Genomic DNA, 24,071 nt, shown 5'->3' with positions numbered 1-24,071 from the left:
GCAGCATTAAAGAATTTTATATGGTCGGAGTAAAAAAAAGTTCTGAATATGAAAGTTATATAACACTTGGTTTTAATAGCCTTACCGTTATTTTATTATTCATTGTTTTACATTTAAGTGCGTCTTCACGGTTATACCTTATAATATACATAGACTACATGTACCTATAGGCTATAATTGTTTAAAACCATATTATACTGTAAATTGTAATTTGTCAATAGCTTAAATATATTTATAATCTCGCGATATGAATAGGCAATAATTAAAATTAATCTAAATATTTTGAAAATCACATTGCATATAAATAAAAAATAATGTATGAAAAATGACAAGTTTCCACGAATATTTGTAGTCTGTACTCTGTAGATATATTTTAGTTACCTATATATATAACTATAATAACTATAGGTATGTGTACGAATACATAGAACTATTATATAGGATATTATATTGTATGTACAAATCAACAATCGCTTTTATGCAAAACGCCTAACTCTCAAAATAAAAATATTTTTTCCATACATTCCACCATACCAATTAGTAATTACCAATATTATTATTTTACTTAGGTGCGCCTACTTAAATCTGAAACAATAAATCATTACGTGTTTTGTACATATAGAACCTATATAATATAGACCGTACGTTCGTATATAGACATTATATAAATGGAGATAAACATGTACATATAGTAGTAATATAATATACATTAGGATCATTACTGCATTACATACTTCGGTTATCAGTTTTACACTTTAATCGTTATTTAAGTCTACTATAATAGGGTAACAAATGAGTGATTGATCAAAACACCACTTCCGGTATTTATATCGTAGGTACTTAATTCCATGCCACTGATTATAATAATGTCGCAGTAGGTTGGTGTTGGTTCAATTTGTCGATGTATACATCACGTAATTTGCATAATGCCACAACGCATTCTATTGGGGTTATTTTTTCGGTCAAATATTTGTCATACTGTCATGTGTTGATAAAAATCAAAATAACTAGAAAATATTGACATTTCAAACAAATTAATATGATAATGATCTACTACAATCTTTCTCTGGAGCTATTATAATACAGATTGGTAATTTGGAACCAATCTGAAACCAAAAATTAGCTTTAATAAATGAAACTCATTATAAAAAATGTTCTCAGTATAAGATATAATATTATATGTAAATAATTTGAAAATTTTTAATATACTATATCATTTTTATAGAAATTTCCTTGAAAGAAAACAAAAATTAACATTTTCTAAAATACAAATTGTACGAGGACAAGATAAGAAATTTTCACTTGAATATACCTATTCAGATACATATAGTAATATTTTTTTGTTATTTTCAAGCTAGCTTTAGGTACTGAGTACCTATGACATATATATAATATATATATATATATATCCTATGTACTAATCAAACTTTTCTACAAATTAGGTTTAATTTACGTACCTATATATAATTTAATAAATATAGTATAGCTATAGCATTACTATATAGGTATTGGTTATAGCCTATATAATAAAATCACATCACCGCAATGGTAATGTATTGTATAGAATAGAATAGTCACTATAGTTATTATGACGACTGTTATAACTTGTGGCTAATTGTCATCAAGTTGAGTCATGTTAAAATTACTCTGTCTAAAATATTAAACAACTGCTAATATTCATGAGCTTATTATTTTTCAAATGTAAAGTATTGCTTAGAGAAAATACTAAGAAATAAAGAATTTTTTTCATATAAGTATTTAAAATATGTGGTCAGTCGTCATTGTGCTTATTTTTGTTTAAGTATTATAACGGATTATTAACTACCATTCATCATTCATTGTCCATTGAGATTGATTTACCATACCAGTACTCGGCGTAAATACCTATACATATATATCTAATACTTAATGCTCATTAGTCATTTTATGCGACAATTTTGTTTAATTATATATGGTCATTTACGGATTCTATTAATATAATTTTGATTTGATATTAATTTATTTTTAACTGATTGCACATTTTTCAAATTTGTCACGTTTGGTCTTCCAGCTTTAATTTAATTTACTAGTAAGACAATTATTTGAGTAAGTATTATATAGTCATTACTTATTATGTATTATAGTGTCTCTGTTTAAAATAAGTAAATACATTGGGCACTCAATGATGTTCATAATTTTATTCAAAACCAACAGCGAACTGATTTTGAATAACAAGTAAGTAAGTATACTTAAGACTTAAACGAGTCAATTGGTCTGATTGGCCAGAACTTCAAAATCTATCCATGTAGAATTTTAGCATGACACTTATAGTTCGATTAAATATAATATTATATACGATATATAGTTTATATAGGTAAAATACGAAATATGTAAATAAAGTTATCGTAAAACAGTACCTACATAATGTGCTTATATTATTATGTGCTCGTTTTAATTTTCCTAAAATGATAAACTATTGAACTATAAATAATTTATTGCTTTATAGTATACATAATAATGTTTTGTGTTTTTTTTATGTCTGCAATAATATCAGACACTATAGTTTTCAATTTGTAACGGTTAGATTAAGTAATCTACATGTGTCTGCGGACTCCATAAACGAATATTAGTATGTGTTAAGTTTTAAAATTAACAAAATACTTGGATGATGTTTCATAAGAATAATAATTATGATACATGATACATGATACATTTTACGTATAATATACTAATATATATCTGATTGGTCAAATACATTTCAAAATTGAACTTAGACGAACCCACAAGGTGATTTCTGGTAACAAATTAAATCTAGTAGGTATACTTGTAGGATAGTATCAAAAATCAAGTTCAAATCCAGTCAAAAATGGTATTTTTTCTAAATAATCTGTAAAAAATTTTTTAGATCAGTTTTCATCACAATTGATATTATTTTTAGTTGTAATTCAAAAACGAATAACTGTAGAACTAAAACTAATAATTGGTATATTTATTTATGCATTTTCAAGAGATAATGATATTATAAAAATTGTTCTAATTTTTAATTGCTATATAGTAAAAAAGGCTAACTAATATACAAGGTTCCTCATAAGTTTTCTTATAGTGAGTGAAAAGTATTAAAAAATCATGGTTACCATTTATTTTATTGGCGTTTGAATTTCAAATGTTAACAAAATCCGTAAAACCATGAATTATTTTGTAAACATAAAATAATGGTTGATAGATTGGCTTCGATATAGATTGATCATTTGATCAGAATCGTTTTTCATCGTATTCAGTGATTTATTATTCATTTCAAGTTTAACACATCCATTACAGTGACCTACTCAATGTCGAGGTTCATTTTACATATTATATAATTTAACAGAGTATGGCCATATAAAATATAGTTACTTAACCGCTTTTAGATTCAGAGTCAAGTGATGAATTTATATTGGTTTTACAATAGTGTATTTTTTTCTGTCTGTCTTCACCTTTTGGACTTGTAAAAAGATTTTACACATCTAATATATAATATTTGCTACTTTAGGTAAATTCCAGTATATTTAATTATAATAATAGGAAACAAATAAAATTATTAAAAAAAGAAATTATTATGTTAAACCAATTTTTGGTTAAATTTTGTTTTTTATTGTACCTACCTAACTCAAGTATGATATATTATAAGTATTATACTTGGCTGACAGGCCATCTCCATTCTACACAATTGTTTTTATACAATGATTTAAATTCGACTTTTAACAAGGAATACTCGACACTTGCTATATTATACAAAGCGACTTTCCCGTTTTTATTTTGTATTTATAAAAGATTTTTAAAAAAAGACTTAATTTAACTGCTTTAGTTTCTACTTAGTTTTACATGTGCGTGTGACAAACCGAATTTTTTGATTTGTTACTTACGGTATTTATTACTTATAATAATAATAATACAGTAGTAGAACACACACAACTATATTATAGTAAGTACCTACCACATTTCCTTATAAATCAACCACACCGTGGAAACAGCAGTTCAGGTCACCGGTCGGCGTGTGTAATATAATCGACGTTAGACTTTCTGGAACCGACGAGGTAGCCTTGACGACGTGCCGTGCCAAAACACACCATAACGTTATGCTGTATAGTTACGGGTTCATCCTGCCACCGTACAATACATAATATTGTTATCAATTAAAAATGCATTACACATTTATAACTCGATAAAATAGTTCGTCTTGTACATTTCAGAGCGAAGATGATCCAGCAGGATACGCAAACATCGCAGTTGTTATTTTATACTGCATAAATTGTGGGTATATACGTCATATTACATTATAAACAATAATTGTTTTTAGTGACAATTGAGATATTTTCAAAACTGTTTTTGGTACAATGTCTAATATTCGTTAAGTCCGAATAATTGTAACACTCTTGTTAACTTATAAATGGTATTGCTGGTGAGATCCTTCTCGGTGTGTTTGAATAGAAAGGAGTTAATTCAATAACTATACCGAGTGATTTACTCTTGGATTTAAAAACAAACAAGTGCTTAAGTAATCAAAAAACTTTTAATAATGTATATCGATTTGGCTTGGCAAAGTCACGGGAAACGTCCATACTTAAGTCGTGCGGCTAAGCTCTATACACGGAAACTGGCAGGTGCCTATCTCGGAGGTTTGAGGGAAAACAATATTTCGTAGCCGACTATATGTATTTGGCGTCAAAGTGTCGATGGTACCGTAGTCGACGAGTTTGGCGGTTTCGCGCGAGGCTGGGAAATCTGACTCGTAACGATTGTTTAGTGGTTAAAAAACGGACAGATGGGAAAAAAAAATATTAAAAAACGAAACAAAAGACTCGGAGAGGACCGAGCCGCTTGGCAACATCGCGGTCCGCCGCCGCCGCCGAAACCGGTCTTCGGTCGTTACAGGTGTGGTGGCGCGCGGTCACGATGGTTCGGTCCGGACAGGTACCAACGACAGTGGGGGGGCGCAGAAAGGGAACGGATGCGGCGGCGGCGAGGCGGTGCGCGCAACAGTAACGACAACGTCGACCCGGGAAAAAAAGGTGAGTCACTCGGCCGCGTCGCGTGTGTGTATACCTGCGCAGGTTGCCCGGTGAGCGGCGGCGGCGGCGGCAGGGAACACCCGCCGCCCAGTGGGGGAGTACCGAGTGTTGTAGCGGTCGTGTACTATACGCACGCGAAACACATTCCTCCGCACGACTGCTACGCCGCCGCCGCACGACGATACGTATTTATAGTATTTTTACAATAATATTATGGTTCGGCGGACCTTTGACGGGTTCCATCCGACCTCGGGTTACCTCAACGGAATCGCGATTTTGCTGCCGCCGCCGCCTCCGTCACCGTCGTCAACAACGATCGTCGTACCGCTTTAGGTGAGCGTCGATTTTAATAATATATTAATAGGTACGATAATATTTAATATTATTGAAAAAAACGTTTTGTTGTTTTCGCGGTAACGTAACGATTTCGCGACGCGGCCTAAACCGGTTGTCGGTCGGCGGCGGACGAGGTTCGGTCGGAGCGCGCCAAAAGAGCGTTCCCGCCAGCGACCGTCGTCGGCAGTCGGCACTCGGCCGCGTACGACTTCCGACCGTTGTCGTCGATGCGACTTAAATATTATTTTTGTCGTTATTAAACCCGCCATACGATCGTATCGGACTCGTACCGTGCCGATTTACATATATATAATTTTCTTTTTTTTTGAAAATCGGATTGCAGTCCACTGCAGCCATGCCGGGCTTGTCGCTAAGGAAGCCGTGCGGCGAGAAGGAGTGCCCCGAGTACCACATGTGCCAGGCCCACGATCTCCAGTGCTACCCGTGCCATTCGTACTGCAACGAGACTTCGCACAACTTTGACGTCAAAATATGCCAAGAACAGTGTCAAGGTAAGTCTATACAATATGATCTGCCGAGGACTTTATGTATTACCTATTAGATCTACGTTTTTTTTTTCATTTCGTTCATTCCCGAAATTTTCAAATAAAACGCATACGTATAATATTATACAAGCAGGTACGCGAGTTTTTTATTTTATTTTTTGGCTTTACGCTTCATATACTGTTTGTAGGGAACAAAGCATAATATTAAACGACGACTTTATATATTATAACCGTTTAATATATAACATTAAAGCGTTTATGTAAATGGTCACGTTATCGTGGTTATAATAATATATTATAATAACGTGTGCCTACCACGGTATAGTTTCTGCGAGGTCAACCGCCAAACGTTGTCCTTTCTCGGCGAAGAAAAAAAAAATTAAAAACCCGCTCTCGACGAATGGAACTCGCGCCCGCCGGAAGACCTTACTTCTTTCGCGTCGACTTTCTACTCCGGAATATCGTCTTATAATATATTCCTCGTACTATAACCGCACGTGTACTACATACATTTACTCACGAGACCTACGTCGTTTCTACGAATATTCCGACCGGTGTCCGTCATACCCGAAAGAATCCAATCTCTTACACCGTTACGGTGTAGTATAGAATAAATACCTTATAAAAGGACCTTTGGGCAGTATAATATTAGCCTTTTACTCTTCCCAACAAGATTTGTTCAGTGCACTTTCAAATGTTTGTTGCACATTTGCACGAAATTATTCTAGACTCGTTCACATAGTTTTTATTTTTTCGATAAGCTGTTTTAGTAATACGGCGCGTATTATACGTTTATAAGTACAACTGTACGAGTCGATCTGGTAAACAACTTGGGGCGCGATGATGATGATGTACGTGATTTCGGTGTAAATAATAATTGAAAACAACACATTCTTTAAACGATGGCTCGTAGACGGGTTAAGGTTAATTTTTTTCTAATACTTTTATAATAGTCTTCGTGTTACAATAGTGGGTTTCTTATAAAATATAATATACTTTGGCAGAAGACCAATTCGCGGTCATATTCGTTTTACGACTTGTGAATTACCTGTAGGCGTGTTCGTACTCGTACGATTGTTATTACACGTGCGCAATAAAATGTAAAATAGGTATTAAATACTATATCCGAAAAATAAAAACTACGCCATTCTTATTATAATGTAAGCAAACAAACGAAAACGAGAAATTATTTCGATCGGGAGTCCGGATTCTGCGCGTTAATCTAACCTGTTTGTGTATAGGTATAGTGTTTGGGTGTATGACACAGACCTCGCACCAGTGCACCACGCAGTTATAATATATATAGGTGTATCTATTATACTATGAAAATAATGTATATACACAGGTATAGTAGCGAAGCGAAATTGTTTGGTGGTCCTTCTTTGTTATAGTTTTGTTGTTTTTTCTTCGTATGTCCTTGGAATACGTCGATTCGAGGGGAACAATTCCAAAAAGAATTTGGTGCTCACCTCAGTATATTGTTATTTGTTGTCTGTAAGGTAATAAATAATGATTTATGGTACCTGCGGCTGTACACCTACAATGTTCTAGGTATATACTCGACCGTCAAATGCCCCCCTGCAACAGTATATAAACAGTATAATATAAGCCAAGAGACGCGTTCTCTGTAGATTTATTCTAAAACTCTCGGCAGGACACCGACCTAAGTGTCCCGCGATCGCCGAACGAGGTATACATTTTAATGAAATACAATCGCAGCAGTAAGAATAATTCAACGCGTTTTTCAACTTTGACGACTCCGCAGCTGTTGAATCGATATTATGTGGTCGTGTAGACACGAGTTTTCAGTGTAGAGATTATAATATTACTCCGATCGTTGCAAATGTCGTATTATGATTCTAATTCTTGTTCATTCAGATTTTCATCGAATGTTTTATTTTTTTAAATTTCTCTCGAACAATTTAATATTATCATAAAAAAATTAATACCTATATTATTAATAAATAAGTAATATAATATATCTGTCGCCACAACTGCGGCGCAACTATAAAAGTTTGGTCAAACGGTTATTGTGACTGCACTTACTTCTATTTTATGTACCATTTATTTATTTGGGTTATAATATGATTTCAAAAACATTTGTTATCCTTTCATGAATTATGATACTATACTATAATATATATTTATGTATATGTACGTAATAACTAATATGACTATTGACTTATATTTTATAAAATAACCCAACATAACACTGTTCCACAGTCTAATATACACAATAATTATAATGATGCATTTTTCGTCATAATGGGTTTTAAGTATATTTTGTCTATACTAATGTATGTGTTTCATATTGCAGTAACGCATTTTATAAACAGTAATAAGTTACAATATATAAGTAATACAGTATACACATTATATTATTATTTTATATAGCAAATAAAATATTATTTTCAATGATTTAAGAGAAATGTTAACATATGCGATTTTATGCATTGAAAATATGTAATATATTCATTCTAATTATAACATTAAAACAATTTTTTAAGGTTTTCAGTATTTAAATATGCATATTTTTTTACTATTCTACGAACGCTTTTTAAATATGGTGTACTTATTTCCGTTGTACGTCATGCAATATTTTTCACTGCGATTCGGCGAACCGTGAATTCACAACTATAATTGTATTAGGATGTTCGTGATAATTTTCACAATGAGTTCTAAACACAACTTTAGATGGCATAAAGAATTAATTCATAACACATTACCGTAAACCAAAACAATAAGTTTGATAAATTATTAAAAAATACGCATTATTTTATACAATCAAACAACATTAGATTAATTAGACTAAATTTTTTTGTATAGTATCACTCGTATAATAATATCGAATTCCAAGCAACTGTCTGATGTAGTTCAAAACCATAGGGTCCTTTTTCTAGCAAAGCAAAAAAAAAAATAATATTATATCTAGTTCTAATTTTTTTATAAGAATTTGAATGTTTATCAAAATCCGTCGCTGATAAATAATATGTACACACGGAAATTAGATTTTTCTAGTATTACTTACATAATAATATCAGGTAAGAAAAGAATTCGAACGTTTCTCGAAATTTTATTTAATAATAAAAAATATAGGTGTATTATATTATTTAGCTGTTATGACGAAACGTGTTTTCTTGTATTATTATAGGTACCTATGAATAATGATAGTGTATTATCAACTGAAGAAAAACACGTAATGTTCGTGTCATTTACTATCTTGGATTGACCAAATTCTTTTGTTTTACTGACCAAATCATATATGTTGACATTTTTCTAAACAAATAACCAGTTATATTATATTATATTGTTCAATAATATATTATTACGTAACTACTTTGATCTAACATTTTGTCAACTTTAACACAATACCTGCACGTATACATATGTAACACAATTTTTTCTTCTTTTTTAGAATCATAGACCTATCGTCTAAATTATTCAGTCATTATACCCGTTTACAGCTGCAGGTTATAACCGTATTGTTTATAGTTACGAGTTAAAAATCATTGTATCCGAAATTATAATAAAACATTTTATACATCTTATTTATACACAGCTTGTGGTATTATAGACATAATATATAACATAACATGCAGCCATGTAGGCGTGTCCAGACTTCTTCTGTAAATTATGCACAAACTAAATATGTGAAATTAAAACTGGAAAAGACCTAGCGGAAATAAAAGGAGTATGAACATACATTTTAAAAAGAGCATCATCATTATGCATCATCGAGAATTTTGCAAATAATAAATATAAATAATAGCTAATACAAAAGATGAAAATGCCGAATAAAACAGTTAAATGTTTAAAAATAATCGAAATTATTGAGATATCATATTTACACGCGTTTCATCGATTTCGCAGGCCTTGTCTGAACTCCAAGCTGTGCATGATACTATGATAGGCATGACGTGTTGACAGAAAACGTGATGCATTAGATTCTGCGAGGCAATCTGTATTGGTAAATGTTTTTCCTTTTAGTCGATTTAAAAAAAAATTCCACCCCGTTAGGTATATTATTTTCTTGTAAATTCCCGGCCTCGCGTGACCTGATTCTGTCACAGTGCTGTCTTCTTAGGCTGTGTACACTGTACAGTTATTCACGTTGTGACTGTGACTCATCGTACGTGTATAATAATTACAGCTGGTCTATACCTGTGCAAAATATATGTTTACTGTATATGATGGACTCTCAAAGCGGTGAAGTCTCTATGTGTGTGTATTTTAGGGAAATCAATCGAATCGACTATTAGCAAGTTAGGTTAAATATAATATAATATTCTGGAGGGAGAGTGTTGCTGAGGCAACTGTAAGCTCAAAATCGGCCAAACAAACGCAAGCACATCCTAAGCAATCGAATATTACACCCAGAAGGCCAGCAGTCTGTGCGGTCTTAGGTTTTACTATAATTTCGTTTTTTTTTTAAATTTTATTTTCTATACTCACCGTTGTTGCAGAACGTGCTTTATCAAGTTCGTTTTATCGTCAGTAGGTATATAATATGTTATATATATATATATTATTATGTTATAAGTACGTGTGATTTTTTTCTCTCCGCGTCTGGACTACACGTTATTAACTCGACCGTATAGGTCACACATCGTGTGTTTACCGCACGTACGGTATAACTGTTGTGTACGCCACTTTAGTATGTAGACTGTAGACCATATCATCATCCGTCCTATAAAGAAAACATAAAATATTCTGTTCCAATATGATATAGGGTTACGTTGATAATTAACCGCGGATGTGTGTCAAAGGGTCGTATCAGATGATGTATTATATACTATTATTACTTATAGTATTTTTCATTACACTTAATGCGTATAATAGTAATATTATGATAATGCATCGGTTTTTGGGCGGGCGGATGGTAAATAGTGGTCGTGGCGAAATCCGACACTCGTACCCGGAATACGCGAGTACTCGCGGTGCAGAGGACGCATGTATGTCCAATAATAATAATAATAATTGTAAATTCTGCAAAATTATTCAATTTTTCATATATTATATAGTCTCTATACCATTACAAAACGCTTGTCTGTCGCGGGGAAGGGGAATTAGGCGCGTAAAATGAAATACTTTGTTTTGAATAAAAAGGACGACTGTACAGACGACGATTCGCAGTCGTCCGTATAAAACCAAAATATGATTTGTTCATCAGACTGTTTATTAATTTATTGTTTTTGAATTTATTTACGCAGATTACATACATGACTACGTGAAGCATTACGTCAAGGATAGTAACATCCAAGGTGAGCAACTGCCTATTTACAATTTTATATTTATAATGAACATAATATACCTAGTTAAAAGTGTTGTAAGCAGTTCGAATATTTTAAATAAAATGTAAATTCGTTTCTTCTCCTTGCGCAGATGTGCTACAAGAGTTGGAGAGCCTGAAATCGTTGATAATTTGGTTGACGTTGCTGGTGGTCGTTGCTATCGCCTTGATGTCCATCATGTTAGCATTCGTTTGGAAACGCGAGAGAAAAATGCCGAAGCTCAAGAACGGAGGCAAAGATTCATATTTCAAAAAAAAATTGGCTTTCTTAAAGGTATAATATACAATATGATTTATTATATACTATTGTAATTCACAATAGATACCGTGAAAAATATTACCAAGTAGGTAGACTGCTGCAGGTACCTACTGAGTAGTGATAGAATACGTGATGGAGAAAAAAAACCTCTCATTGTCTCCCGTTTTTTTTCCTCTAAAAATATACCAACACGCTCGAGGAGGGTGTGTCATGTTATTACTTATTATTCTATTTTTCTCGGCATCGCATATATAAGAATGTTTTTCATTCCGTCCGGTGCAGGTATAATACTACGTGTTTCAAATGTGTTTAGCTCGGGGACGTGACGTTCACATCATTATACGGAGAGGAGGCATATATCGTAGTAATTATATATCTATTCGAACCTGATGGCGTATATATATATATTATGTATTATGAAGTATCACGAAGTACATGCATATACAATATACATATACAGGTGTTATGTACTGTAATCGTGTTTTTATGGTCTTTTGTAACGCACATATATTGGTAGTCTCCGTTCCTCTCCCGGAATGGTCGCCGCTTCTATAAGACTTCTCCCGATAATGGTTTGTCGTTAAATCGCAATTATTGTTTTCACGGCGTATGTTAATGCATTACACGAATCGGTCGGAGAAAAATGAAACTATATACTTTTTAAAACGAAAAATTTAATAACGTTGAGTTCCAATTTTGCCTTGAGGTGAATGTTGCACGGTCGCAATGTCGTCGACGACAAATCAAATAATAACGAACAATAACGTCATCGTCATTAAAACCATGTGTATTGCACAATTTACGAATATAATAGTATACCTATAATAATTATTACAACGTTTTATACATTTCAATGTTAATAGCATACAATAATAGTTATAGTTATATTCGAAATTGTAAAATGTTCGTGTTTGCCAAGTATAGTCGTCGAGGGACGCGGTCGGAAATGTAATAGATTTTTAATGTTATTATACGTAGTTATCAAAAATCACGTCTCAAATCTCAATAATAATATTATACCATAGGTATACGTAATTTACATCAAGTCGTCAATCGATATTCTCGTCGTTACTCGTTAACCCGAAGAGTTCTTAAATACATACATTACTGTTACCTATATTAGTATAATACTACACAGTACCTATATTATTATAATGACGATAGAAATATCTAACTATAATAATATCTTTCAGTCTTCGGCCTCAAATTTTAATACTTACATATTATATATATAATATCGTTATTCATTATACATATTTTATAACATGTGTATACGTTGTACAATATGCTTCACTTAAATAATGATGTATTATTGTATTGATGTTCCCGTATCGTGGGATGTTTACGGTTATTATCGAGTTGTGTTTGCAATAATGTCGTTCCGATGAAAAAAAAAAGCCGATGTAACGTATAATATTTACACATTGCGTGTATATGTATAATAATAATATTTCGAAACGCGTGCGTACAGTGCCAGTTGTAGGTATATAATAGGAATATAAAATATAAATCATTAATATGTATGTCACAATATGTATATATATAATTTGTTTGTACAATAAAGGGTATGCCCAGTCGTAGGCGATTTTTTCCGTCTGCGAAATCTGAACGTAGCAATAATTATCATATCGTTAATATAGATCGAAATCCGCTTAAAAAAAAAACTGGCGGTTCGCCGCCTCGCAGCGTGTACAATTATTAATTATTATAATATATAATAGTGTTATACAGTATACACTTATACTTATGACTTATCATTTATAATGTACATTTGAAGCTCTTATTTCATAAACAATATAGATTAGGTACTGTATACAAATTATTATCAAAAAATATCGGCCTTTCTCGCAGCATATAGTTTTAACCCTGCAAACGTTCAATTCTAACTAATATTTGTATATAATATTGATACACTTAGAGCTCAAGTAATAGGTATTTTTATATAAAAAATAATCTCATAAATGCCTTTGATTTGTTTTTTCATCATCGTAGTATATCTTAATATAATATCATTGTCCATGTATATGACTTACACACGTTCTAAATGTCGTTTGTGTCTCTTTTTTGCTCCACAGTTCAGGAACAACACGGTTAGCACGGTGAGCGAAACCGTGGACAACAAGCCGTGGACAGTGACGGCGGCGGCGACGAACATGATGGCCGCGCACACGACTCCGGACGCCCCCGCGAAGACGTCGTCGGCGGGCTCGTCGTCCGGCAATCGTACGAGCCGCACGACCGTCTCATCGTCGTCGACATCGTCCACCGACAAGCTGCCCTGCGAAGACGCCACGCTCGTGACACAGGAGTTCACCGGTTACGACAATCTGGGCCTGTGCAAAGTGTCGCCGGTGCTGTGCAACAAACCGACGGCGACGATGAAGATGTACGGCGCGACGGACGGGGACCTGCTCCACCGGTACTCGCCCTAGTAGCCGCCCCGTAACCACCGGTCAACCCGCGGGGATGACTCGCCGTCGCCGGATACGACGTGCCGGATGTAGTAGGGGATGTTCGACGGAGACGCGAACGGCGAGCCGGAAGGAACGACCGCCGCAGCAGACGACGTGCGGCGGCGGGCGAAGGAAAAACGATAAATGCCGCCGCAGGGTACACCTACCTATATAGCTATATACTTGTCCACCGATATTATTGCTGTTACCAGCCAAAGGTTTGTAGGCAATATCCGTTTTTTTTTGTTGTTTTTTTAGATTATAACGTGGATATTGTCTACGATCCTCGACCGACGGCCACCTGTTGTTTCGATCTGCTCCGCGAATTCGATATTTCGGCGCATCGTTCCGCGGAAACTCGGTGAAACGCGCGACCCTATTACTTTATAATATCGTTTTGGAGCACAAATGCTGTTTTTTTACACGACTTAGACCTTTGTGAGTGACGCAATAACGTAGTAGTAGAAGTAGTAGGAATATACCACTAATTTAAGCGATTCGAAAACCGTTCCGCGAACGTTAGCTTAAGTTTAAAAGTTGGATCGAGTACATTTTGAAAATCTCGTTTTATGTACATTATTATCAATACAAGACTTTGTCGTGGGTAGTATGCAAGTTCGCGACACGTAACGCATTATCACACACGCACACACACCCACGTGGGGTGTAACGCGTAAATTGTAGTTTTTTTCGTTTCTCTATTTGTATCTTTGTATTATTATATTTTTTTAATTACTGCGCACAGTATTATTCTATTGACGACTCGCATATCGCGGTCCAAGTACTTAAATCTTGTTGTTGTTATTATTATCATTATTATTGTTTTTCTTTCTTTTGTTTTAATAATGCAATAAGTATATACTATTTTGTATATAACCTCTTATATGTATTATGTAACTTTGTTGATACTTATAAGAGTTAGGGTAATGTTGTATTGTATACAAGTTTAAAAGCGTGTTGTACGCGCGTTATAACAATTATTATATTATAAGTATTAGGTTTAGTGAGCTATGAGGAGGATGAAATAAACCTTTGATCAGTGAACCCCGTCCAATAACTTTAATAGTTTTTAGATAATTTTACGTCAAGCGCTCGTCCACGTCTATACGTATATTATATATTATGTATGTGTATGTATAGATGCGCTGTCGGCGTAAAATTGTAGGTTGTCGGCAAACTCTGTTCGTTTGACGTTGTACATAATATAAACTTTTTTTTTTTATATATAATTTTATATAAAATATTATTATTATTTATATTATATAATAGTATCATTTTGTCTTAAAGTAGTACAATGTACCCTAGCCATTTATAGAACGTTTTATTGTTTGTTTAAACTTCGTGAGACTTAACAATTTTAAATGTATAATTGTATAGTTTTCATGGCACGAATAATGCGTAACATAATGATATGTCATTACTCATTAGTTAGATATTATATTAATATTATATAGATTTTTATATAGTGACTAGTTACTAGTACTTAGTTGTTAATATACATAGGTAGTAGTTAAGTTAATTTATCGTTCATGTAAACCTTCATATTATTATAGAACCGAGACAATCATATCATATTACTTAGGAAGGTATTTAATTATTAGGTATGAATATTATATTATACTTAGTAATATATCGTCGTACCTAGATGCCTACATAATATATTATGTACTTAGATAATATTAGATTAAAAAAAAAAGTTGATTAGAATTTCTAGATAAATAGGCACAATACATATTATATTATTTTAACGTTGTTATTCACGTACAACGGTTTACTCTTATCGTGAAAAGTGTATCAAAAAGCAATATTTATATTTAAGTACCTATCTGTATTTAATATTATCGTATTCTTTTAAAACGACACCTAAGTCGAAGGCTTGGTGTCTATTTTTCACCTCATATGTATAATATTATAAGTATATAATTTTCATAAAAAAATATTGTTGTATTACGACAGAACAATCTGTTCCTATTTATTTCATTTTTGTACGAAAAAAATTATCATGTGATAAAAAAAAATTATGATCATGTTGCATATTATTTATAAATACATTTTTATACGTATATGATTATTTTATATTTTATGTTCCTTTCTTTTTTTATTTTATTCGACTCTTTTTGATTTAGCAATATTTACTTTGGGCAAAGATCGCGAGAAAAAGAAAAAGAAACTCCTCATTTTTAAAACCCCCATGTTACCATTATCCACTAAAAAATTTTACATAGGTAATAAATGTATTCCTAGAGGATTTAGAATGTTTTGTTTAATCTATAGAAATTACCACAGTCAGTGTAGGTGATTTGCACCGCGGCGCACACTTCAATTTTAAATCCAACTGCATTACAATCTCAAAGTTTTTTCACTTCTGCTTACCGCTTATTTAAAAAATATAATTAAAGCCCAAGTAGTCCAGCTTTTATGTTTTCATTGTGTAGCTGCTACACAAAGTCGTACTCACTACTCAGTATATGTTTTCGGAGGGGGTGAAGGTTATGAAATATTAAAAAAAAAGGTATGTTTAATTTACGTAATCTGAAAATATTTCGAATAAAAAGTTTAAACTTTCAAAATCCCTTACTCGAGGAACTACATTGTTGCTATCTTAATTGTGTATGTATATATATAATACTCATGATGTTTAGTATGGCACATTGGTACAATGGTACTTATAAAATTATAATTACAATCCGTCAATACAGCATTAGTCATGTAACTTATCATCTCGGACGTTGGACGGTCATGGCAATAGCATTTTTAAGCTGTGTTTTAGGATATGCTGAGCAGTGAGCAGCATTAACAGTGTTTCAATTAGAACACTAAGCCACTAATTAGTAAGTGTACGAAATTATATTTCTGCAATTCTGACTCATCTAAGACTAATCAAAATAAAATTACATGTGTAATATGTTCATATTTTTATGTTTAGTTCAAAGTATGAATTTTGTTATGAGAAGTGTTCAATGTTAAATCAAGTGGAATTAGTTTTTAAAATGTACCTGTAGTTTGCCAAAATTTGTTTTAAATTTAATATTTTAGTTTGTTTGAAATTCTAGTGGCATCTGAAATAAGACAATGCTCATGGACTTTACTTAGGTTAAATATACACCATTGATTAAATATTGAAAAATATTTTATCAATATATACACAGAGACAAGTTGATGATGAACAAATCTAACCCCAAATTTAAATTTATTTCTATCATGCACATTGACTATACAATTCCACTGTTATTACATAAAGTTTTTTCTAAACTTTTGTTATGCTGTTGCCTATTTTAATTAAGCTGCAGCAGTACAATATGCAATATAAAAAAAAATTAAAACAACTTGTATAATATAAATATATTTATTTAAACCAATAAGGCAATAACATTATGTAAAATATATTCAAGTAAAACATAAATTCAACATTTTATATAGTTATAACAATTATTCAAGTTTATACAAAAATAAGTGATTTGATAATTTTATTGAAATATTAAGTATTTCAAGGTTTTCTTTATTCATGAAAAACTTTAGTTTGGTGGAATAGGCGTATCACAGTTTCCATGATATAAATGCACTTTCTCTGTACACTTTGCAAATGAGTCAAACGTATCTGCATAGCCGTGTAGCTTCCACCACATGCATAATTGGCGATTCCATCCACACGACAGACGATATATCAATTCTGGGCGTTCATAACTCACCAGAGTGTACCAGTCTTGATCACCCAAGTGTCCCTTAAAATTACAACAAAAACCATAAATCAATCACATACCAAAGGCCAAAAGTAACAGATGTGTATGCTTACTTTGAATAGATACTTTTGAACAACACCAGAAATCCATTCAGGGCTGATAAGTCTATCATACTCAGGGCTTTTTCTTATTCGCTCTAAATATGACAGTATAACACCACTATTCAGGCCGTTCAAGTTAGTGTGTGGCTGAGTTTTGTACTTATCACCTCTATAGTTCCTCCATTTCCACAGTATATGATGGTAGACGGGGGAAAGTTCTGGGGCCAAACCAAACAATTGTGTGTTAGTGAAACTGTAATAATAACAATATTTTATTTACTTTAATTAATTTTCTATTATATTATTATATTTCTAGTTCTGTTTACTTGTCAAATACACTGTAAAGGTCACAAATGCTGGATTGAAATTCTGTATCAACATCGACCACAATTGCTTTATCCAATAAATTAGGAGCGACTAGATGAAGTGCTGGCGATAGATAGAAAACATTATCACTATAGTAAGATCCTTTTGATGACTGGAAGAATCGTTTCAATGGTTCGATTTTACTCTCAACTATTTTCAGCACGTCTTGAAAATCATAATGAACTAGCTGTAAATCATCGTACACATTATACAAACTAATCAACAGAATTTCTTAACATAAAGACATTCAAAATTTATATTTACAATCAGCAATGTCTCTTTGTATTGTTTGTTGAATTCGTGTATAACACTGTCAACTGTCGGACGGCTGGCATTGTCTGTTATAACGTTTAATTCAAAAACAGCACGACACTTGCCCCGCTGACTGATCAGGGACTTAAAGAACTTGCGAAACTTTGTTAACAAGTGACCGCGAGCAATTTTTGTCACCGATATCCATATACTAACCTTCGACTCGGTTTTGTAATGCGCTGGTGCAGCCGCCACATGGCTTGAAGACAATATTTTCGTTTTTATATTAACCGTAGACTTTGGGTTGGAGTACAGAATCACAATTATTGTGAATATCGTTATAGCTATAATGAACTTGGCATAGGTGCGCATTAATATCACAGGTGCATTGCAACTTCCAACAACAGTAAAATGAAAAGCGACGTACTTTCACGTCATTTAAATCAACTGTAAATCGAGATGATCAAAAACCGTGGGACGTGTGTACAAGCTTAAAATTTAAATCGTATTTTGAAAATAATTCAATTACCAACGAGATTGGATAACGAGTAACGACTTGGAATATTTACATTTTACAATATATAGTGTTTATTATTTACTTATTTAATATTTATTATTTACAGCGTATTATCAACATTCAAAGTTCAAACATATGCGATATAGAAACCTCAGCGTTGCCAACATGTTTCGGTTGTCGTAACAAAAAAAAAATTTTGCATATTGGTGGCCGGTGGGAGCACGTCAGACGAACTTAATTTCTTCGAGAAATCGTCTGCCTAATAATATCACAGAACAATAATATTAAACGTCTCAGCCCTCAGGTATTATTATTATTTTTTTATTAAAGTTAAAATATTTATAATGTAGGTATTATGTTCTTCAATACCTATTTTAATATCTACGTAAAACTATTAAGGCGGCTTTCTAAGTCCACATTAAAAAGTTTAACAATCATTTTATATTTAATGACATTGTATAAAAAATAGAAAATACAAAAATGTGTATAAACAATTGGAATCTGTACTTGGGCAACCGTTTAATTTGGAACAAGTACGTGGTATGTGCCTTGGCAAACACACTCGTATTGTAATTTATGACAGAAACAATGTATCAATATTGTGCTTTGTGTTTAATAATAACTACCTTTACTAATTATATAATAATTGACGAATAAAACCTAGACTTTGATTGTTTATTTTAATCAAAAGCATTTATTTTATTAAACTTACTTCAAGACTAGTGCATTTAATACTTCTGTAATAAAATATTTCAAATAAAGTTTTTTTTTTTTTTAATAGGCTCAAATGGGCCTAAACATTGATAATTTATGCCATTTTATTGAAAACAGTACCCCTGAAATACGTAACTACAAAAACCAATAGTATTTATTGGATAAGACAATTTGTCTATTGGCATTCAAGTTGTGTTCATTTTTTGTTTGTTACAAATACAAATAACATCATTACAAATAGGTAAATCATTTATTTTACATATTATCTAAATACAGAAAATATATTTTTATGACATGAAAAATATCACTAAAGTCAGGGACAAAACAAAAAGGTGAAAAAGGGATTGTGCAAGAGTGACACTCTCTACTTGAAAGTAATATTAGACTTTCAGTTGTTAGTTAACACTTAGTAAGCACAAACCCCATTATGCATTTTTTTGAAGATCATCCCTGACTATTGTATGAAAGTTCTAATAAATTGATAATTAAAGAACAAATATTAAAACGTTAAAATAAAATAGAGATTTACTCATTCAGTTCATTTTGCATAATACAAAACCAAGTTTGGTCATAGTATATATTGATACTAAACCTCTTATTTACAATTGGCAAAACCAACTCTGTTGTTTTCTAGATCAAATTCGGTATAATAACGACCGATGAAGACATCTCCTAATATCCACAATGGACCATTTGGTGGAGGAATGTCAATACCCATAAAACCAGATATACACATGGTTTTTCCAAATTCGGACACCTTGAATAAAAAAAAAAGGTTTTTTTAAATGAATAAACAAAAAATAACAAATTTTAACAGTTTTTCATCTTAAAACATCTTAGAGAAACACTAACAGAAAAAATATAAACACATACCTTCAATATGTAATCTTTTCCTTCAAGCTTAAATGTTGTGCTACCAATTACAAATGATATCACAGGTAAATTATCAATTTGATCACATCCAATCTAAAACCATTGTTCATCATTAGTTATAGGTCCAATAAAATATTAAACAGTTGATCTTACAATATATTCTCCTCCTGGTATAGCAGTACCACCAAGGAGTTCATTGATTTGTTTAATATTATCAACGGGTCCAGCAATCAAGCTGGTGCCAGTATCAGCAATTGCTTGAAGCGCTCCACTCACAATTGATGTATTGCCAACAAGTACTCTTTTAAACAAAATTAAATAAGTAATAAATATCAAAAGGAAAATAAAATACTTCTTTATAAAAATCTTAATATTATATTATTCATTGTAGGAAATAATGAATTTTGATAGAACATACTCATCAAGACCAAACTGCCAATAACCATGTCTGGTAACAGGAACATAAGTAAAGGGTCCTGTATACTTTTCAGGGTCAGATCCACCAAATATTATTTCACCACCTGGAGTACTGGACGGATCTCTAAATTAATATACATAAAAAATAAAAATTAACTAGTAAGTTAAAATAATGTTTTATTCTTGAACTCTTAATTATGTAACAAGCTTTGAAAATTTAAATATTTTTAAATGCATTACATCATTACCTGGACAAATAAAATGAAAATATGGCATTTTTAACAATACCCTGATTAACCATATTGTAGAATGGAGGAACAACTCTATCAACAGCAATTGTGTTGTATCCTAAACCAAGTATTCCATCAAACTTGGCAGCAACAAAAGCTAATCCTGGTTCTTGAATTGCTTCAGCAAAAGTTTGATTCATAATTGAATTTCCATCCATCTAAATGGTAATTATAATTAAATTATGAAATTTAAATATAAACCAATAAAAGAAAATTGAAAATATATAGAAGTAATAATAAAAAAAATGGCATTATAAATTGTATTCATAATTGACAATAATTTTACTAAGAAAATATTGATAAAAAAAAGCAAAATTCATAAGCACTAATTATTCAAAAACTATACTAATACTATTATTTTCTAATTAATGAGGCCTGACGATATTTTTTATTATTACTATTTAGTGGTTAAAAATACATATAGAATATTTTTATACATTCAAATTAACCTAACAGTTTTAATTATTTGAATAACTTGATTTACTTCAATTAAATCAAATTATTTGACTGAGTTATCACTCCATATAATAATTTATTTTTGAATTTTATTCTTTTACTTTAAGTATTAGTAAAAATATAACTATTTAGGCTTATAAACTTTTTGTTAAGTATCTTTTAAGTTATATCTGTGTATATAAATCCTAACCATATTGATTATAGTATAGGTATAATTACAATTGTGTAATTAAATGGAAAGTAATATTAAATCAATTATTATAATCTTTACAATAATTATAATTAATAAATAACTTCATTCCATAGTTATTAATTTACTATAAATTAATCTAGGACCTTGTTAATATTGTTAAAAAAAATATTATGTATAGAATTGTTATATATTAAAAACTATGTACTAACAGAAACGACATCAGTAGACAAGTAGCCCGATAAACTTCCTGAACCATAATGAATTGAAAATTCAGTTCCATTTTTTTGATATGTAGTTGATTTGGCCATATTATATTTGTTATGTAACACTAAAATATATATATAATATATTTAGCAAAAAAAAAAAATAGTATTGATATAGAAGAAATAAAAATATTTATATATTACTGCACGCTATGTTCAAAACACTACATTGCTTCGATGGTACCCACAGATTTGATGAACCTGTGTCAAATACCACATTGAAGGGTTGAGGGGGAGTACCGATTGTGATCGGTCCATAGTATTGAGCCTGAAATAAAGTAAAATTGTAATGAAAAACTTAACATTTCAATGTGGGGTTAATAAATACTTACATCTAAATAGTTAGACAAAGGTTCGGCATTGAGTGGATTATAGCGACTTTGGACCTGATCAAAAGAATTGGAAATTCCTCTGAGCTGCTTACGTACACTATCAACTTTGTAGAGTTTTACCCTGAGACAATGAAAATACAACGATGTGAGTAAATACATGATTTGTAAATTATTCCAAATAATACTACTCACCTGAGCAAATCGCCATCACATTGAACTAACGTAACTGTAATCGCAAGTACAGCCAGCAACGGCAGACATAAACGTTTTAATGCATTCATAGTGCACCACACAAGAATACAACGATAGTGGTATGTAACAAATTAATTAATATTTATAAATTCGTTGTCGACAACGACGAACGACCGTATTAAAGTGTGTTGCAATCGAAAATAATGCAAGTCATAAGAAAATAAATGGTTCAGTCAATAAAAAAAAAAAAAAATTGTGAGCGAAAAACAAATGACAATAACAGAATTATATACACATACACAAGTACACAACGTTATTTATTCGTTATTATCAACATTATAGACTGATAGTGAGTGATGACTAATGACTACTAGCGACCGGTTGAACTTGTCGGTGTCGGCGCGGAATGTTCAACAGCTGCATTCATCATTTATCTACTACCTATCGTTATCGTCAATTTTTTTTTAGATCGAAAATTCTGTAACACATTAATCGTTATAGTTATTTATTAGTTAATAATTCGAGGGAAAAATTATCGTCGCCAAACAACGCTTTGTAATAAATATATTATGTGTGTCACACACCGTGGTGGACATTTTACGTCAAACAAAATTTCGACCCGAGAGTAACTGAGGAATAAAATTGGAAGTTAATATATTTTACTTGAATACGTTATTTTTATTTAAATTATTAGTTTAAAATTTTTTTTATAACAATCAATAATACAAAAGCGGCCAATCAGGTAATCGACCTGCTGTATATTATAGACTAGTCACTGTCAAGTACATCTCGTCATTGAATAGGTCACTTAGAGATCACTGTAATAGTGTAATGGATAAATGCATTATATTATTTATATTTGTAATTTGTATTGATAAAACATTGTAAATATACGATGAAAAATAGGTAATTATGTTTGAAGACGATTTGTCAGTGTTTATAGTCAGTATCACAATTTTGAGAAATTTCGTAAACATTTCAAACTCAAACTATTATAAATAACTAATTTGGCTTTATGCTTAATCTTTTTTTCTTGTTTTTTTTTTTTCAATAATAATTTATTATAAGCCTTGTTTAAAATTTTCAAACCTTGAGTAGGTATAAATGTAAAACATTCAATGAAAAGTTTTTAACTATAAAATGTTTTACAAATTTTCTCAGTTTTGACAGATTTCGTCAAAATTTGGAATTCAAACGCTTATTGGAATAAATTAAAATTATGTAAATAATATATAAAAATATTTTAACTCTAGTTGTAAAAAAATTGTATGGAAGTTGGTATTAATCTAAGCAATTTTACTCATAACATATTTTTTTAATAACATTGGTGATTATAGATTAATTAGTAATAAGAAATATAAAATTAAAATATCTACTATTTAATTGGACGTTATCTGCAGTCTTAAAGTTGTCGTAAAGAGAGAATGATCAATAGTAATCAACCATGTAATAAATAAAAAAAATATATATAAAGTTAAGTAACGTTAAAATGAACGGCCAAAATTCCGAATACGTTTATTCTCATACACTTTTGGACGTAACGTAAGTATCAAA

At 31.5% G+C, this 24,071-nt stretch overlaps 3 protein-coding genes across 5 annotated transcripts; 1 reads left to right on the top strand and 2 right to left on the bottom strand.

Annotated features, from left to right (window-relative positions):
* The first annotated feature begins 5,018 nt into the window (after positions 1–5,018).
* LOC114128323 (protein grindelwald) lies at positions 5,019–15,934 on the top strand. Of its 2 annotated transcripts, none has more exons than XM_050201423.1 (5): positions 5,019–5,391; positions 5,707–5,875; positions 11,080–11,130; positions 11,252–11,433; positions 13,494–15,934. In XM_050201423.1, exons 2-5 carry the CDS (start codon positions 5,719–5,721, stop codon positions 13,848–13,850), a joined length of 747 nt encoding a protein of 248 aa, XP_050057380.1. In that variant the 5' UTR covers positions 5,019–5,391; positions 5,707–5,718; the 3' UTR covers positions 13,851–15,934. The 2 variants fall into 2 exon arrangements, with proteins under 2 accessions (XP_050057380.1, XP_050057379.1); XM_050201422.1 differs by having other exon boundaries at positions 5,020–5,360.
* A 1,264-nt stretch (positions 15,935–17,198) lies between these two features.
* On the bottom strand, positions 17,199–18,848 carry LOC114128320 (xyloside xylosyltransferase 1). 2 transcript variants are annotated; one of them, XM_027992805.2, is made up of 4 exons: positions 18,283–18,848; positions 17,979–18,205; positions 17,665–17,905; positions 17,199–17,593 (listed from the first exon to the last, which is right to left on the bottom strand). In XM_027992805.2, exons 1-4 carry the CDS (start codon positions 18,640–18,642, stop codon positions 17,387–17,389), a joined length of 1,035 nt encoding a protein of 344 aa, XP_027848606.1. In that variant the 5' UTR covers positions 18,643–18,848; the 3' UTR covers positions 17,199–17,386. The 2 variants fall into 2 exon arrangements, with proteins under 2 accessions (XP_027848606.1, XP_027848607.1); XM_027992806.2 differs by having other exon boundaries at positions 18,487–18,846.
* Positions 18,849–19,732: 884 nt separating this feature from the next.
* Positions 19,733–22,845, bottom strand: LOC114128319 (lysosomal aspartic protease). The gene is made up of 9 exons (XM_027992803.2): positions 22,518–22,845; positions 22,326–22,446; positions 22,138–22,261; positions 21,940–22,058; positions 21,040–21,239; positions 20,793–20,915; positions 20,528–20,675; positions 20,375–20,467; positions 19,733–20,258 (listed from the first exon to the last, which is right to left on the bottom strand). Exons 1-9 carry the CDS (start codon positions 22,604–22,606, stop codon positions 20,097–20,099), a joined length of 1,179 nt encoding a protein of 392 aa, XP_027848604.1. The 5' UTR covers positions 22,607–22,845; the 3' UTR covers positions 19,733–20,096.
* Positions 22,846–24,071: the final 1,226 nt, after the last annotated feature.

The sequence above is a fragment of the Aphis gossypii genome, chromosome 2 (assembly GCF_020184175.1).
Source record: "Aphis gossypii isolate Hap1 chromosome 2, ASM2018417v2, whole genome shotgun sequence".
In the NCBI taxonomy this organism is placed as follows: domain Eukaryota; kingdom Metazoa; phylum Arthropoda; class Insecta; order Hemiptera; family Aphididae; genus Aphis; species Aphis gossypii.
The sequence above is the reverse complement of the archived record's forward strand: the minus strand, read 5'-3'. Positions and strand labels throughout refer to the sequence as shown.

Excerpts from the sequence above, each read along its gene's own strand:
- LOC114128319 (XM_027992803.2), bottom strand. The coding sequence starts at position 22,606 with ATGAATGCATTAAAACGTTTATGTCTGCCGTTGCTGGCTGTACTTGCG. Across the intron at positions 22,262-22,325 it reads CTTTGTCTAACTATTTAGAT|GCTCAATACTATGGACCGAT; the intron begins GTAAGTATTTAT and ends ACTTTATTTCAG. Across the intron at positions 21,240-21,939 it reads TGTCTACTGATGTCGTTTCT|ATGGATGGAAATTCAATTAT; the intron begins GTTAGTACATAG and ends ATTACCATTTAG.
- LOC114128320 (XM_027992805.2), bottom strand. The coding sequence starts at position 18,642 with ATGCGCACCTATGCCAAGTTCATTATAGCTATAACGATATTCACAATA. Across the intron at positions 18,206-18,282 it reads ACAAAGAGACATTGCTGATT|CTAGTTCATTATGATTTTCA; the intron begins GTAAATATAAAT and ends GATGATTTACAG. Across the intron at positions 17,906-17,978 it reads CTTTACAGTGTATTTGACAA|TTTCACTAACACACAATTGT; the intron begins GTAAACAGAACT and ends TTATTATTACAG.
- LOC114128323 (XM_050201423.1), top strand. The coding sequence starts at position 5,719 with ATGCCGGGCTTGTCGCTAAGGAAGCCGTGCGGCGAGAAGGAGTGCCCC. Across the intron at positions 11,131-11,251 it reads CAAGGATAGTAACATCCAAG|ATGTGCTACAAGAGTTGGAG; the intron begins GTGAGCAACTGC and ends CTCCTTGCGCAG. Across the intron at positions 11,434-13,493 it reads AAAAATTGGCTTTCTTAAAG|TTCAGGAACAACACGGTTAG; the intron begins GTATAATATACA and ends TTTGCTCCACAG.